At 37.0% G+C, this 17,691-nt stretch overlaps 1 protein-coding gene and 1 pseudogene across 9 annotated transcripts in view; one reads left to right on the top strand and one right to left on the bottom strand.

Annotated features, from left to right (window-relative positions):
• Nucleotides 1-17,691, top strand: part of SYNJ1 (synaptojanin 1) — a 77,579-nt gene that overhangs the window by 11,335 nt on the left and 48,553 nt on the right. For all 9 annotated transcript variants that reach the window (XM_039857695.1, XM_039857694.1, XM_039857697.1 and 6 more), the window contains 5 exons: nucleotides 6,647-6,733; nucleotides 8,251-8,518; nucleotides 11,687-11,912; nucleotides 12,681-12,764; nucleotides 17,562-17,623. In XM_039857695.1, the coding sequence (XP_039713629.1) occupies nucleotides 6,647-6,733; nucleotides 8,251-8,518; nucleotides 11,687-11,912; nucleotides 12,681-12,764; nucleotides 17,562-17,623 (727 nt within the window). The remainder of the gene's footprint in view (nucleotides 1-6,646; nucleotides 6,734-8,250; nucleotides 8,519-11,686; nucleotides 11,913-12,680; nucleotides 12,765-17,561; nucleotides 17,624-17,691) is intronic.
• Nucleotides 1,200-1,318, bottom strand: LOC120598985 (uncharacterized; annotated as a pseudogene).

The raw sequence follows: 17,691 nt of genomic DNA, 5'->3' as shown, positions 1-17,691 counted from the left end.
GGTTATTTTTGTTTTGCATTGTCACCAAGAATGGAATATTTAGTTTATATAGAACATTAATTTGGATAGTTTAATGTCTTTCAGCTAGAATTTTAATTATTTAATTATACGAAGAAAACCTTTTTCTTGTAAAATAATATTTCTCTTTATGTATAATGAAATAGAAAGAGGCGTTACAGCCAGCCAGTTATATGATCTTGGATGAATCACCTAACCTCTAGTCTTTTTCTTCTGAAAATAAGTAGCTTGGACTGCCTGATCTCAAGGATCCTCTGACTAGAGGCTCTCTGGTGCTACTCCAAAGTGCTGCCTACATGCAAATAAGCTGACCACAAACTACGGTGCATGAAACCACAGGCAAATTGTGATTCTAGGGAGATCATGCTAATTTGTAACCTTGTTTTCACAATCTTATTGACTTTCTTTAGCTCGGTCTTCTGTATCAGCCGAAGAAAGACAGGCTGCTCCCCATCCGTAAGGTTTGAGCCACAGCAGAATGTCGACATTGGACAGCAGGACCTTCTTTGGGCATCATGATTATTTGATTTGAATGGTTAAATTCATCAGAAGTTAGAGAAATTTGCATTTAAATTTAATCTTCAAAATAACATTAAATTAAAAACAACTTTCTTTCTTTCCTTCCAGATGGTGGAGTTAGAAATGCAGGTGTGATCACCATGTGACAATTATTCTATGTTTGATATGCCTGTTTTTAGAGTCACAACTCATGAAAATCAAGAAATAGGTGTATGATTATGCTTTCATTTGAACTTCTGTAGTCTGATCTTATGCTTCATTACTAGCCTTAAATTTTAATTTGAGAAGGGAGATGTAACACCAGCAATGCTGAACAATGTCAGTTACGTTGTATGACAGTGCTGGAAAAGGGTGTCGAATACTGTGAGAGAGAACAGTTAGTTTGTTCAATTTTGACAGAGAACAAGTGATGTATTTAGACTCTGTTTTCTATAGTCTATATTATAAATCATCTCTATAGCTTCTATTTTCATTACTTTTCAGTAGCTTAAATAGAAACTGTAGGTTAGGTCTGCCTTCAGTCATGAATTTTTCATTTAAAAGAAGTTTGAAAATATGTGCTGAGCTAAAATAATGAATGAGTTAAGGTATCCGAATTAAGTTGTAGGATATCACTACTTCACGCCTTTCAGTATTTTCCCTGTGCCGCGCCCCCCGCATCCCGCCTTCAACACCTGGTCTTCTTAGGTGGTCTCCCATCCAAGTACTAACCAGGCCCAACCCTGCTCAGCTTCTGAGATCAGATGAGATTGGGCATGTTCAGGGTGGTATGGCTGTAGACTTTCGGTAGTTTTAAGTATTTCTTAACCTCTTCTCTGATGAGCAAAGGTGAGCTTATTTTCCAAGGGTAGTCTCAACAGAGTAGGCTATTAAGGCTAAATTATTTAGGATGAATATAAGGAAAATATTGATGACAGAGTGTTTACCCTTCCTGGGGTCTCCAATCTGAAATTGCAAAGTTCTCCTTTCCCATTTATTATATATTTACTATTTGATAAGTATATGATATCCTTGGGAAGAGCAGACTAGTGGGCCATTCTCAAAGCTATAGGACTTTTGCTCCCTTTCAGTTATAAAAGCCCCAATAAATGCCCATTGCGCTTTTGACTAAAACTCCTGTGGTCTAGGGTGATTGGAAGAAAGTTCCCCTCTGATCACTCAGAATTCCAGTAGCCTCAGCTATCTCTCTGACTGGCGAGACTCACCGTCTCTTCTCTCCTTTTTAAATTTATCCAGGATGCCAAAGAATGTTGTCAAAATCAAATTTTTATCATTTTATTTTGGGAAGTATCAAAACACATATCAGAGAAGGGAGAGAATAGTGTCTTGATTCCCTTGAATCTGTCACCCAGCTTCAATGATTATCAAGTCATGGACACTTGTGTTTATCTATATCTCGATTTATTTTGCAGTAAATATCAGACATCATGTAATTTCATCCATACATATGAGAATAAATGTTTATAGCACATATTTTATTTTGCTTTAAATTCAATCCTTTGACCTTATTCATATTCACATATTCACTAGGAGTAGAATCACAGGGCCTGCAGATTGTCAGTTTAAATCATGTAAGGATATGTTTAAAAATATAGCTATAATTGTAGATTCAATATGTAAGATAGCTTTGTGTACTCAGGAAATGTATCTTCACATTAGACTGAAAACTAAGAAAAGATTTAAGGCATGAATGAAAGATAGTATTGAATGTGACATGGGAAGAAGAGTTTTTCTTTTAAGATAAGCTCTTGGGGGAGTTGGGTACTATTTACCCCTGCAATGTTCAGGTAGTAATTTCAGAAGTTGGGCTTTGTCTTAGTTTGCTTGTTTAACAAGTGAGCCAAAGTACAGACCTTACCTTAGCTGAACCGCTAAAGGTCTTGATCGGCTCAGAATTACTCCTCAAACAAAAGTCTTCTTGGATAGTCATGCCTACCTGTGGTTAGAAATCAGTAACGAGTAAAAAGAAAGGTTTGTTTTTCCTAGCATCGTGTTTGTTTAATAACAACAACATGAATAGGACAAAAAAATATATATATATAAAGGTCTTTACAGAAAGCATTCTGTTCCCCTCACTGAAAGCACAGTAGATACCTTGAAAGACTACGGTAGCAAGAGAGTGACCTGAACTTCCGTTATCAGCATGACCCCTGAACTTCCATTTCCTCTCATTCCTTCTCGTTGTTTTCTTCTACGCTCTCCATATACCCTACCATTTAATAAACTCCACTAGTTTGTCTGATGGTTTTTTATGCTCAGATTCAGGTTATACATCTTGGCAGGAATATGCCAGAAGTGGTGGTGTTGGGTTCTTTCATTGTACCGTCAGGTGGCACACAGTTTTGATTCATCCCGTTACTGTTGGTGTTCACTTTGATTACCTAGTTAAGGTGGCATCTGTGAGGCCTCTGGCAGACTTTTTTCCTCTTTATAATTAACACATGTTTTGAGGTGAGATACTTTGAGACTATATAAACATTCCATTCCTCATCAAATGTTCAATTTATGGGCTTATTCAGTGGGTTTATATTCTGTTACTCTTGTAGTTTATTTTGTTGCTCAAATTGTCCCAGATTTCACCAGTTGAAGTCCCTTCTAACTGGCTTCTGCATTTTTGTGGCATGTCTCCATTACTCTTTGAATTCTCCATTACTTTCTGGTACAAGAACATGTTCCAGGCTCATCTTGTTTCTGCCCCAGCCCTGGAACCAGCCATTTCCCCAAGGAGCCCTAGTCCCTTTTAGTGGAAGATGCTATTAGACTGCAAGATCTGGGTGCTTGGTGTGCTGGTCCCAGGTCTTGTCGATGGACAGAGCTGAGGAGAATATATATGTCTCTATGTATGTGTACGTGTAAATATATGTACCCATTTATATTTATATCTGTTTGTCTGTCTCTCTAGAAAACTGAGTTCACACTGGTAACTCCAATTTCAGTCAACACTGCAGTGTGCATTTCTAATTGTTTCTCTTTTCATATGTGCACTCCTTGTCTCTGACAGTGAGAACCTGGTTCCTATTATCCTTGATCATTCTGCTATATGATCAACCACTCTGCCATTGCCACCACATCCCCCTTCATGGGGGGCCCTCCTCAGCCCTTTGGGGCTTCAACACCCTGTCTGGGCTTCTCTCTAGTGTACCCTGCCCCCTCCCACCCTTCTCAAGCTCCAGCATACCATGTCAGGCCGCTCCCAACATCTTTGCGTGGACACTGCCCTCCTCACCCTGCTCAGACTTCAGTATCTCAGGCCAGGCTGCCCCTCCTGCCAAGTGGATGCCCTCTCTCCCTGCCTCTGGCTTCATATCCATGCACAGGGCCATCCTTCTTACTTTACCTGAGCTCTGACAGCCTGCAAAGGACCTCCCTCCATTCTACCCCAAATCTTTGAAGCCTATATGGAAGAATAAGAAGACATCGACAGTCTTTTCCATAAAAAATGTGTAGGAAAGCATGGTTTTCTCTTATGAAATTAGAAGTGTCTGGAATTAAAAGTGCATATGGCTCAGAAATTTTATTTACCAATTCATCGAACATAGAATTATTGAAGTACTGAGTGCCAGGCACTGAATTAGGCCACTGAGGATAGGGCAGTGAACCAGACAAAGTCCCTTCTCTCATGAAGCTGCATTCTCTGACTGGCTGCTTAAGCTTAGACAAGTTAGCAACAAATTAAGCCTGTTTCTTCACATGTCAAATGGAAATAGTAATTTTTCTCATGGGGTTGTTGTAAAAATTGAATAATGCAAGAAGAATATCTAACCCAGAGTTGGTTACTGTCATGATCATCAGAGAAACAATATACAAGTACCCCGGCTGAAGCATTATTGATCACTCTAAGAATGATTTCATATTTTGAGGGGAAACCAAATATTACTGGCAGGAAAAATGACATCTACTCTTTCAGTTATTTTCCTTTGCTTTAGCATACTTTATCTATCACTTTAAATTGTGTGCTTGTGCAAGACAGAAAAAGTTGACAATCACATGATATCATTTACATGCGGGATATAAACCTAAAAGCAACAAATGAACAGGACAAACAAACAGAGACTCAGGGACATGGACAATCGGCTAGTTACCAGAGGGTGGAGGGAGGGAGGAGGGGAGAAAGGGAGGTTGACGGGGTAAATGGGGTCAAATATGTGGTGACAGAAAGAAATCTATAAGAAGTGAACACACAGTGTAAATATATATGTGCCTTGCTGTTAAAATGTACAGCTGAAATTTATTGAATTTTGTTAACCATTGTCATAAAAAAAATAGTAATTCAAAAATAAATAAATAAATAGTGTGCTTATGTGTGCATCAGTCCTGTTTCCTGAGCATCAGAATATAATACAAGAGTAGATAACCAAGCAGCATGACATTTGTTTGCATGTTTGAATCAGGTGACGGTCTAATAGATGAGACATCATTGGGCCTGAGAGACATGATATATTCATATATTTGGAATACAATTAATGAAAAGGTAATTATTATGCATTATTAGAAGAGAACATTTTGTTGCATGGTAATTTAAGTTATACAATGACTTGTTTTCTAAGGGAAGGTGATGATTTAATATTAAAAATATGTTTTCTTTTTAACTCTTACTAGTTGCTGGTAGTAGAACCCAAATGATGATTGCTGCTGAAACCGATACATGTAGTAATATCTAGATTACTATATTAGCAATGGTATTTAAAAACATATACCATGTAACTTGTAAAACTCTAGAATGATATTTGCCCTGGAAGCCATGCTTTCTGTCACTAGAGATGTAACAAGTCTAATGTTTTCGGTGTAGGCAATCCTATTTTACTTTATAAAATATAATGGAAATTTTCGTTGTGATGTTTTTTATTTGTGTGGCTTATCATTGAATCTTTGGAGTAACTGTTCTATAAACATATTTATAGTAATAATTATAATAGGGACTCTAGGAATGCAGAATGAAATACAAATCCCCATAACCTAGGGCCTGGTGAAATATTCCCCACTCCTGAATTTCATAGTGGGAGATCATTTGTCATTGTTCATTGAGATACCAGCTATGGTTTATATTTCTTTGGTTCTTTGTCAAATTTTTCATAAGTGTATTTGCTAAGAACTAGGAAGATTTTCCCTTGAAATTTTCAGAACTTGTTTTGTTTTCTTGATAGAACTACCGTAACAGCCTGTCCTAGGGAAATTATTCTGTGGGTTATATTCATTAGCAAGATAACATTAATTTTATAGCGGAAGAAATAAAAAGCCGAAGGCCAGATTAAAGATTTCCTGTTCCTGTGCTAAACTTTGTAGTATTAGCTTTCATTATTTAAACATTTTATCAGCCTTTTATGTGTCAAGCACTAGTCTAAGTGTTAGGGGTGAAAGGATAAATAGGATGCAAAGGAATTTCTGCCTTCAGGGAGGAGGCTGGCTAATAGGAAAGACAGTGATGAGTCTAAATAAAGTGATAAAATGTTTTGGCAACATGAAGAGGGAGCTCTGTGAAGAACTGCGCTGGCTGAGTAAGGAAAGGTGTCCAGGAAGTGACCCGCCTATGTTTTTGTAAGGTGAATAGAATTTTACCAAGAGACAAAGTTTGGGTAGAGCTTTGCAGGCGGGAGGCTAGATTGCTGTGCAAAGGTACAGAAATGGAAAAGAGCATGTTTGGGCAATATTGAGAATTTAATACGATTAGAGCATAGGATGCAAGGAGTGAAAGGAAGAGGGGGATAATGAAAGATAAAGCAGAAAGAATATATTGAGGCCAGAGATTCTGAAAGATTCCTTAAGGTGTCAGGTGCTGTCCTGTAGGCGGGGTATCATAACACTAAGAGAAGGCAAACAGATCAGTGGGAGAGAGAAGAGAATTCACAACACCCCCAAATGCGAATATTATTAAAGGTAGTACCACAGATCGGAGGGAGAGGGTGGATTCATAGGTAGTGCAGAGCAATTGGTTAACTCTTTGGGAAGAGCAATTAAGTTACTAGTGTGTTAAAATATTTTACTCAATACATTTATGTTAAGAACATGAGGTTAATATTTAGAAAATTTTGATCAAAACTTCGACTTTATAGCTAGATAAAACCTGATGTTTCAGATCACATTTCTTACCCTAAAACTTCTTTTTTTGTAGCATCTGCAGAAAAAGAGGCAATCAAGGCTACATACTCCAAAGTACTGGATGCATATGGACTCTTAGGTGTTTTACGATTAAATCTTGGTAAGTTTATTATTCGGAATAATTCATCTATTTTTTTCATTTCTGTTTTTGTAATTCTAAGGATTTGAAAGAGACTAGTTATAAATCATTTCAGACTCCATATTTGAGCTGTGTGGTAACATCTTTTAAACCCTGACGAAGCTAATCTTGGGATAATGTTTGTTGATTGAAAAGGCATGCTGCATGCTCACACTCATGATTTTAAGTTCCAGAGGCAGTGCCTGGTTTGAACACTTTAAGAGATTGGTGCTAGTTGTCAAAAGAAAATGAGAGCATTGCCCTTCTTCTTTGCTTCAATGCATTTAGGAAACGATGTTTTAATTGGAACTGCATTGATTTCCCTGGTTTATAGTAGAAAAGACATCTGTTTTATATTCAGAAGGTCTTAGCTTGAGTCTGACTCTGCCACTTAATGTCACCATGGGCTGCAAAATAACTTTTGTGATTACCAATTTGATTGTCTATAACAGTGTGACTAAAATGAGGTGCAAGGTCTGGTACCATTCCATGAACTGTTTATTATTGGTCTGTGCTGAGATGAGGACCTGGCACCATCATGCCAGTCAGCACATGGCTTCCTTCATTGGTAAAGTCATACTATGAAAAAAAAGCCAGCTAAACCAAATGGTGAATTTGGTGATGTAGTTGATTTCCATTCTGGAACAAGCATCTTTTCTCATTGTGAACTGGTGACAGGTCATGGACCATACTTTCAGGAGCATTGGTCTGGAGATTCACCATTTGTAATGGATCTATCACATCTGCCTGGGTGCTTAACTAATATTGTCTTAGGTAACTCTCATAGTCCAGTGAGATTTGTTTTAATCCTATTTTATAGGGAGGTTATCTCAGGTTGGTATGTTAGCACAGTGACTTTGGTCTAGGTAATAAGTAATGGAGCCAAGTCATAGCCCATGCTCAGAGTACATCACTGCTGAATTCCACTTTCATTGGATTTTTGTCAGACTTAGATGAATCTCTATGAAAGTTTTTGTAAACTAAATTGCTCTATAAATTGTTACCAGGGACTCTTTGCCCATATATCATTATTATCATCAGCTCACATTTTATGCTATTTTTCCAACTTTGCTATTTACAGAGAACTCACATTCATTGTCTTATCTGAACTTCCTAACAAACATAAAGGCAAGGTAGGGAAGATGACACATTTTTTTTAACTGCTGTTTCCTAATGTGCCAGTCCGTTTCCCTCCCCACTTGGCCAAGATCTCTCTTTTCACATTTAAAAAAAAATAAATCTTACATACCCTCAGATCAAGTAGAGGAACAATTTCATAAATGTAAGATTATTCTGTTGATATTTAAATGGTTCATTATACTAAATGTATTTCAGCTTTTGCCAAAATCTCATTGTTAACTTAAACACGTCAATGATAAGTTTAAAATCATCATGATGTCAGGTTTAAAAAGGAGACTGGAAAAGAAAGTTGGAAGAAACTTTGAATAGCTTGAAAAATATTGGAACTTTTCATCCCATTAAATCTTTGGTTTTTGCAGGTGATACCATGTTACATTATCTGGTCCTAGTCACAGGATGTATGTCCGTTGGAAAAATCCAAGAATCTGAAGTTTTCCGAGTTACTTCCACTGAATTTATATCACTACGAGTCGATTCTTCAGATGAGGATCGCATTTCAGAAGTGCGAAAAGTTTTGAATTCAGGAAACTTTTATTTTGCGTGGTCTGCATCTGGAACCAGTTTAGATCTGAGTCTTAATGCACATCGCAGCATGCAGGAACATACGACTGATAATAGATTTTTCTGGTGAGTCTGTGTTACATTTTGTCGCTCTGTAATCATGTGCTGTGTAATAGCTTGGCGAATTGGGGCACAGTACGTTCAACAGTTATTTCCAGAGCTGGCAGGGATGGGCATTACTGGGAGAGCACACTACTCACTCTTTCTTGCCCTAGGATCCTTAGCCGAGTACAGGAGACATCCACTGTCAGTTACTGAAGTTGACATGTGACATGAAACCCATTTTCTCTCCCTGATTGTGACTAAACTTTCATTTCAGAAATATACTTAAAATCTTTATTTTAAAATTAGGAATGAATTAGTTGTAATGGAATCGTGTTATTCATATTTACTGTTCTTAGTTTTGAGATCTTGTCTCTGGCAGTATTGCCTATTAAGCCAACATTCTCTTATTATTTTTAATTTTAACGTTGTAAGTAGAAAATCTTGATTTAAGAGCAACCGACTGTAAAGGAATAGTATGCTGGGATAAAGTTTAGTACTATAATAAAAATAAGACATAAGTAGGTAACTGTGATATATTCCCTGATTACGCATAATGTGCTGTAATATAAGTGTGCACAGATGAGCAGAACGCACGTGACCATAATTAGTATCAGTTTATTATAGGAGCAGACCCAGTCTTTAGAGTAGTTCTCTTATCTACAACCAGTATCGACGATGACTTTTTTTCCTAAATACCACCAGGTACTAATTATATTTCATTCTGTTTGCATATGTTGTAAGGCCAAAGTCCAGGACTCCGCCCTCAGCAGTTCAGAGTCAAGATTTTTCCTCCTGTGTATTCCCGCCCGCCCCCCCACCCCCAACTTGCACTTTCACCGTCTACCTGTAAGGTCCTTGAGTAGCACATTCAGGTCAGACCCATTTTACCTAGTTGTCAGAGGGCTCAAAGTCAACAAAAAGTCAGAATAGAAAACTAACTTTAGAGGAATAGCTTAGCCGCCTCGTAGCTCACATGGAAGTTTCTCGGCCCTGAGTAGTGGCATGGGGGAGAAAAGAGGGCAGAATGGAAAAGGGCTTCAGAGCACTGGAGTCAGAGACTCGGAGCCCAGCAAAGCAGGAGATGATGGGAGGAGAGGGAAGCGTCAACGGGGCAGATGAGCAGACAGGACTCTGTCAACCCTATACTTTTTCTGATGGAAGAGACATTGAAGTCCCTGAAAAAGGAAAAGGCGTTGCAGCTTGGCTTCGGGAAGCTGTCCTTACCGCCTCCCCTCCCTATCCCCCCCCCCCCCAGCCCCCCCACCACTCATTCTTACCCCAGATTCCTTAGGTTGACAAAGTTTTCATTCCTTAATTAGAAGTCCAAGCAGGTACAGCTGCGATGATCAGCAACCAAGCACATTGGCTAAGTTTAATCAGTAGGAATAATTCATTTGTCTTTTCATTCAATAAGGCTAACTTTAGATCTCAGTTTGAAGAGTTTTATCTAGCAGTTTCTCCAGATTTATCCAGAGGTGGGGCAGAATTAGACGACACATTAAGAGGTTTATCCAGTAGGAAACAGGTTAAAAAAGGGGAGGCTGAAACACCAAAGGTGAGCTTTGCTCCCTTTTACTCTTTGTACAGTTTTGCCAAGGATTGGTGTTCTCGAGCCTCACTTTGCATAGAAAAATGAAAGCTTTAAGAATTCATATTCATTACACGTACCCTGCAGCTTAATCGAAATATTTTCCAGGATACGGCCAAGAAAGTTTTGTGGCCAGAGTGGTAAATACCTATCATAAAAACCCAGGCAGTTTTACTCCATTGGAGATTCGAAGCTGCTGTCTGTCGAGTTGTTTATAAGTTTAAATAAAATTAAAACAGCAACACATTGACAGCAAAGAAAAAAATGTAAACTGACAGAAGAAGGAGAAACTCTGCCTGAGGAAATGCATAGGATCTCACACCCACTTCTCTTTAAATGAGGCAGTCAAGTCTCTTATACCTGAGCTGTGACATGGGACCCACTATGTCTCGATATACTGGGTCACAGTCAATTTGAGCTTTGTCTCAGATCAGTATCAGTGTAGGTACTAGTAAAGTATGGGGGCTTAAGTCATATTTTAAAATAAATAATGGTCATGGGATTTAATGTTATTCTAGTAGTAATCTCACCACTGACATTTCGGGATGCTTTCTTGAATGGAAGGAAGGAATGTGGTTATAGCTGGTTTACCAGAAGTGCACATGACCAGCATCTGTTTTGTTTCGACTGCAGCCTAAACCCTGAGGAGGAGGGGGTTGGGGACTGCTGCTTTAGCAGTATTGCTGTATATTATTGATATTAATGACCTTGAGGCTTCAAGAAAAGGCTGTTACTTTTTTTTTATACCTTAAAGACAGCAAGATAGTGCAGAGCACTTCAGAATTCAACTTAACATAGTAGGAGAGTTTTAAAATTCAGAGGACCAAGCCTCAGTATTATAGAAAATCCACTTTTTGTTTGTTGAAAGGTTTTTCTGCACCATTATATATTTGCTTGGGTGGTAGGTCTGTTAGGAGTCTCCACATGTATTCTTTAGAGGACTAAGGTTCCAGTGGAAACCCCTGAGGAGACAGCAGGATGAGAAGATGGCCAACCTTGGCAGGACTCCAGCCCTCATCCCTGCTTTAGCCATGGTGACACTGCTTTTATGTAGCCTGATTATCAGACTTCCGCATGTTTGTTTGAATAAAACATTTTGCCCTTAAGAAGTTTGGAAACCAGGCCTCATCTGTTACCTAGAAAGCTAATAGTATTTGGAGTAACAGAAAGCTCTAGGCGTGCGTTAATACAGTAGCCACTAGCCTGCCTGGCTATTTAAATTTAAATTAATTAAAATAGAGCCTCATAAAAGTCAAGCCTTAAAAGTAGAGCTTTATAATGTGGCATGGGGATATGTGTATGAGATCTTTTTTGGAAGAGTTAGGTTATAAATACATTATATAAAAAGACAATAGAAACGGGGCACAGATTCTAAAAACATAACCAATATTCTGCTTTTCTGTGGACCACAGATCACATGCTCGAGGATCTCAGAGCTCTGTCTTTTGATACCTGGCAGAATAAACGTAAATGAATTGAATTATTTTCGGTGCCTTTTCACTTAATAGCATTAAATTAATTTCTAGGAGCACCGTTTTAAAACTTAAAACTTTGTTGTCTAGTACTCAGTAAGCTAATGCAGTTCTTTCTTTTTGCGTTAGGAATCAGTCTTTGCACTTGCATCTCAAGCACTATGGCGTGAATTGCGATGACTGGCTATTACGCCTCATGTGTGGGGGAGTAGAAATCAGAACGATTTATGCTGCTCATAAACAGGCAAAGGCTTGCCTCATTTCTAGACTAAGCTGTGAACGAGCTGGGACCAGATTTAATGTCCGAGGAACAAACGATGATGGTCACGTCGCTAATTTTGTAGAAACAGAGCAGGTATGTAGTGTTTTGTATTGCTTAGTTCATCAATGAGATGAGAGAAACAGAAAATTATAGAATGACAGATTTTTACTTGATTCAGAACTCATTTTGACATCCGTAATGTCATTTTCATGGTTGTTCTCAGCTGCTTATTGGCCTTCGGAAAGGTTACCCTGAAACAGACTTACTTGGTTATGACTCTTCAAATAAATAGCAAGATTTTCACTAATCAGCATGGCATGGCAGTGCCTGTGTTTTGGTATTGAATTAAAAACTCAATTATAGAGCTAGACAACTTAAGAAAAGTGTTTTTCTGTAAAATAAATTAAACCCAATCTTAAATGTAGATATATGTACCATCTAAAAGAAAGAGGTATGATATTTTTGGCTATGAAACTATGTAATTGTAAATTTAGGCCATTCCTCTAGCCCAGCTCAGATCTTCAAGGTAGTTTTTTAAAAATATAAAAACTAAAGAAAAATTAAATGGAAATAGAAAGGTATAAATGTAAGTATTGAGATTCAAAAGGAATTCCTTTTCAAAAGTTGTGATTCTTATATTTTCACTATTTTCCTGGTTAATCTCTATGGAAGAGTTATCACTGATTTAAAAAAATCAAACTTATTTAGTGGCCTATTTTGGATATTTTGTTAGGACAGTTTATATGTGAAAGATGAATCATAAGCTATAACTAGTGTGCAACGGATGTTAGAAAATGTCTTCTAATGTAGAAGTAACAGTTTAGTCTGTGGAAATATTTTTTACAATATTTTTCTCTGTAGGTCGTGTACTTAGATGACTCTGTTTCTTCCTTCATACAAATTCGGGGATCTGTTCCATTGTTCTGGGAGCAGCCAGGGTTGCAGGTGGGTGTTTGGCATTCGGTTTTTTGTTTTTTTCTTGAAAATTTCTATATTTTCTAAATTTTCAGGAGAGTTTATTAGTTCATTGGATGAATCTGTTATTCTAATAATATTAGCTAGATTCATAAATGAGGATCTAAGTACAAAATTCTTGGAATTGTCTTAGATATTTTTTCCTTTAATGTTCTTTCAAATATCCATCAAAATTCAGCTGCCGCGTTTAATATTAAAATTTTGATGTTTTCATAGTATATTATTTTAAAAATATTTCCATATTTACAATCTCAGTATCTAAGTATAAAACAGTTTAGTCTCTGTAGGCAGAAAAATGTAATTAAAACAAAGCTTCTGAAACCAGACTTCTCAACTTGGATCCTTATTCTACCATTGCTAGCTGTGTGATCTTCGGCAAGTGATTTAACTTTTTGGTGTCTAAGCTTTCTTATCTTAAATGGGAATAATAATATTAGTAGTACCTACTTATTAGGGTTTTCATAAGGATGAAATGGAAGGTACTTAGAATAAATAGTGCCTGGCACACACAGTCAGCACTATGTAATGGTTAGTTGTTGTTATTATCGATAATATATCTGCTACTGAAATTTTACTTTGTAATTTATATTGATCTGTCATCTTGAATATTTTCTCTGGCTTGCTTTCTAATTATTTTTAAACTTTCCTTTGTTGATATAAATGTCTAATCTTTAAAATATAAGATTCTTTTTTCATGTAAGGTCATAATATTGGATTGCCCATAATAGTGTGTTTTGCATTTTATTTTTATTCAAAACCCTTTAATCCCGAAAAAGGAAGTTATATTAATTTAGGCTTCTAGTATATACTGTCTAGTAAATTTTGTGCTTCAGTCTACAGTATTGAGAAAATGGTCAGAAAAAAATCTTGCCTCCTTTTCATTCATAGCCGGATCTCTCTTACATTCTGGCTATCATGGAGAAAAAGTGAAGAGCACTTGAACCTTTTCAGTAGTCTAGTTTATTTAAGACAGACCAAGTCACAAGGATTAACACTTGTACTGCTTTGCTAAGATCTTGAGTTCTTGTCAAGCCTGGTTTGATTTGTCTGGGTTTTATTTTTGGCATATAAGAGTAATTTAAATAGCTATACCTCTCCCTAAGTCTCTCTCAGGAAAGAATCTCATCCCTACACCACTTCTCCTAAGCTTTCGTCATCTGAGAAGGGTGTTTGGAATAATGCTTTAGGAATTCCTAAAGCCCTGCTTCAATGCAAGGCGAGTGCTTTTGCTTTAGACAGGCTAAGTCAAGAGACCCTAATAGCCTGCTTATAGGCCCTCCGTTATACTGCTTTCTGTGTTATTTCACTAGAAGTTCAGAATTGCAGTGTCTGATTATTCACTAAGGTTGGATCCTGAGTAGTTACATTGAGGGATCCTCCTTTGATGGGACTTCGTTCCTACTTCCTTCTGTGTTCTGTGGTTTGCCCTGCCACACAGATAGTCTGGCTGGCTAATGTCATGTGATTATGGGCTGAACACTACAGATTTTTAAATTATGCCTTTCTTTAAAGAGAAAGTAGTTTCTGAGACATCAAGACAGTTCAACAATTCTGCTTAATGGTCACTGAGTTGCCTATTGCTGTCGGATTAGGTTGAGGATTGGGTCAGCGGTTCTCAACTATTTAGCTTAGTAGTTGAAAGTCAGCCTTTCTTTGAACAAGAATGAATGGGTTTCATGATTGTCTTTTATCATTTCCCCCACCATCCTCAAAGAGTAGGCAATAGTGAGGCAATAGAGAATTGATTTTTAAAAAACTGAAAAATAGATATTGATTTTTAAAAGTAAAAATACTAAGTCCAAAAGTTAATTTTCTCATAGAAGATAAACAAGGATTTTTGACTCAAAGTGGTTGTAAATGGTTGTAAGATGTCCTGTGTATTCTGAAGACCAGAATTTATTTTAGGGGGACCCCAAAGTCGGTGTTGCCTAGTGAGGTGTCCCATTTCAGAAGTCACAGACAGAAAATCCTCAGGCAGTTGTCCCTTGTCTTGCCTCTTACCTTCATGATTAATTCTTCTGAGGTTTTTTTAATGAAAAGATTTTCTAAAAGAATCATCTGACGTGGTTTTAAAACAGATTCATGGCTTCAACTTCATCACATCAGCTGAAATAGAATCTCTTGGAATGGGGCTGGGAATCTGCGTTTTTAACCAAGTTCCCTTCCAGTCAAATTTGAGAACTTCTGTTGTGCAGGATCATCTTCTGATGACTCGAAGCATCCCCAGCCCCATCTGCTCCAGCGGCCCATGCTGAGCAAGCAAAGGCAGCGCTGTGACATAGCCCCAGCCTTCTCCTAGGCATGCCCCCCTTTTTTTTGTTCACCCACTTTATCATGCCAGTTTAGGTCTTTGTGTGTGTGTGTGTGTGTGTGTGTGTGTGTGCACGACGCATATTATGTGTGTATATGTGTGTGTGTGTGTGTGTGTGTGTGTGTATTTTTTTCTTTGTTTGTTTGTTTGCCTGCAAAATTCTCACAGTTTTCTAACTAGTCTCCTCCTAGCTATCTGGCAGTTCTAATTACTTAGGGTACATTATGCTCCTCAGACCTACCAGGCACCTGTTTCTTCATGACCTGGCTTTCCTCTATCTCTCCAGCTTCCTGACTTGCTATTTTCTAACAGGAATCCTCTGCTCCCAAAATTAGGGTTTGTTGCCCTTCAGTAGCCAACTTAGACCTCATAGAACTTCCGCACTGACCTCTAGTCACTTCCGCACTGAACTCTTCATTAAATCCTTGAGTTCTTCCTGTGTATATTATCTGTACGAGGTGTATAATCTTGTATACTGCGCTGTGAGAAATTCAGAGACTATAATGATGCTTCAGAGAGAGCTTGCAATCTGTTTGGACAGTCAGACGTTTTATGGAAAAGGTAAAGATCAATATGAATTAGGTTGAGACAGCGTAAGAGTTGTCATAAGGTGCTACGTAGATAAAAATGATATTTTAAGTGCTGGCAACTCATTTTACTTATGATTTCCTTTCTCTGAAGTTATTTAGCATTTATGATTTATAGTATTAGGCTGACATTATATTGTAGCTTTATGTTAGTCTTAAGGATGGTGAGCACCATGAACTCTATGCCCAGTATAGTATTGTATACTGAATTTTTGGTCAAATCAAAATTTCAAAATATGTGAACATGAAGCAATACTATTGGTGGAAAATGATGTTTTCTCAATTAATTGGTTTTCTAAAAATATCTTTGATGCAACTTTTTAAAAAAATTAATTGGGTAAATTTTTAGTTACTTAAAGCCTTAAAACTTTCTAGAGTGCTGCTTTCATCACAATTGACATAACAGCTCTTTTATTATAGAATTTTTTTCTTTAATATCGAGTAATGAAACCTAGTCTAGTTTAACTAATACATTGCTCTGAGTGATGATATAACTAGTTGTGTATACGTGTTAGGGAACCAGGTGGTGGGGAAGAACCAGAGGCATTACCTGAAAAACATGAGAGCTTGTATTTTTTCACCTTCTTGACGGTTGGGAGTATTGCACAAGATGAATATAAATAAATCAACATAATGCTAAATCTTGGACTTTGAGTTACAGGTAATTGCTGGAGATTACGTGAAAGAAAAAGTATTGACTTCTAAATTTCCTGCAAAGTAAAATGCTTACTGTCCTGGGGCACACATCTCTCAGTTTGACATTTTATGTAGACTGCTAAGCACTATAGAATGAAATTAAATATAGATATGACACTAGGCTAATCAATTTCTTACTGAAAAGAAAAAACAGCTAATCAGTTTCTTACTGAAAAGAAAAAAAAAAGAAAAACCACCAATTTATTAGTACAGTCATTAGATTGTCTCACTTATCAGAACAGGGGGCGAATGCTGAATGAATGATAATACTGTTAATTCAATTTTAGAATTGGATGAGCATATTAGAGCTTATTTTCTGATTTTATTTCTCGAACTGCGTAACTGATTTGGCAACACTTTTCCCATTCCCTCTTTCAAGTCAGTTTGTTCACAGATTAGCTAGAATGAAATCTGGTGAACTTTGATCCCCAAGTCGCAGAAGGAAATGTTTAAAACTTCAGGGAAATGATATAATCTTACTTTTATATTTGTTTTGGCATCTGTTATATTTCTCAGATCTGTGTCATTTCTCTCTCCTGTATGAGAAAAGAAAAACTATAACAAAACACAATAGGTAGATGTTTTCCATCTTGTTTTATTTTCTTAACGCAAATTCTCTGATTCTACAAAATGTTCTATTACTATAGTTATGTGACTATGAGATTAACTTCGAAAAGTCTGTTTTTCCAGAACAATATTTTTAACACATAGACATTGCTTTTGTAGGCAGCTTGGAAGAGTAGGAATTTAGAAATCTGTTTTGGAATTAATGATATTGACCAAAAGGACAAGTTATTTCACCTGGCTGTATTTGTTTTATTTTCCAAATGGCAGTAATATCTGTTGACTTACACAGGGCACATGTTTGAGCTTAAAACAAGGTAATTTATATGAAAGCACTTAAAAAATATTTTTCTTAGATACAAATTTCTCTTAGTTTACAAATGCTTCATAATGGGCTAACTTCTAGCTCTTTTTTTTTATGAGGTTATATTTTAAAAAATAAAAGGGAGCAGAAAGTCCTAAACCTTGTATTTTCAAAGACTATCATGAGTGCCAGTCAGTCATCTGACTTAATGCTTTGTGTTCAGCAAATGGATTTTTGAATATTGTAAACAAACAATGACATATCTTTTATCTACATGTTGGCTTTTCGTATTTTTCTTGTTTTAGGTGGGATCTCATCGTGTTCGTATGTCAAGGGGATTTGAAGCCAATGCACCTGCTTTTGACAGGTAAGACTGATTATTTTCAGTGCTGTGAGTTTTGATACTATTAAGCAATGTGACCAGTTGTAATTATA

This window comes from Pteropus medius, unplaced genomic scaffold (genome assembly GCF_902729225.1).
Source record: "Pteropus medius unplaced genomic scaffold, Ma_sr-lr_union100, whole genome shotgun sequence".
NCBI classification, from domain to species: Eukaryota; Metazoa; Chordata; class Mammalia; order Chiroptera; family Pteropodidae; genus Pteropus; species Pteropus medius.
This window is presented reverse-complemented; position numbering and strand designations above follow the sequence as displayed.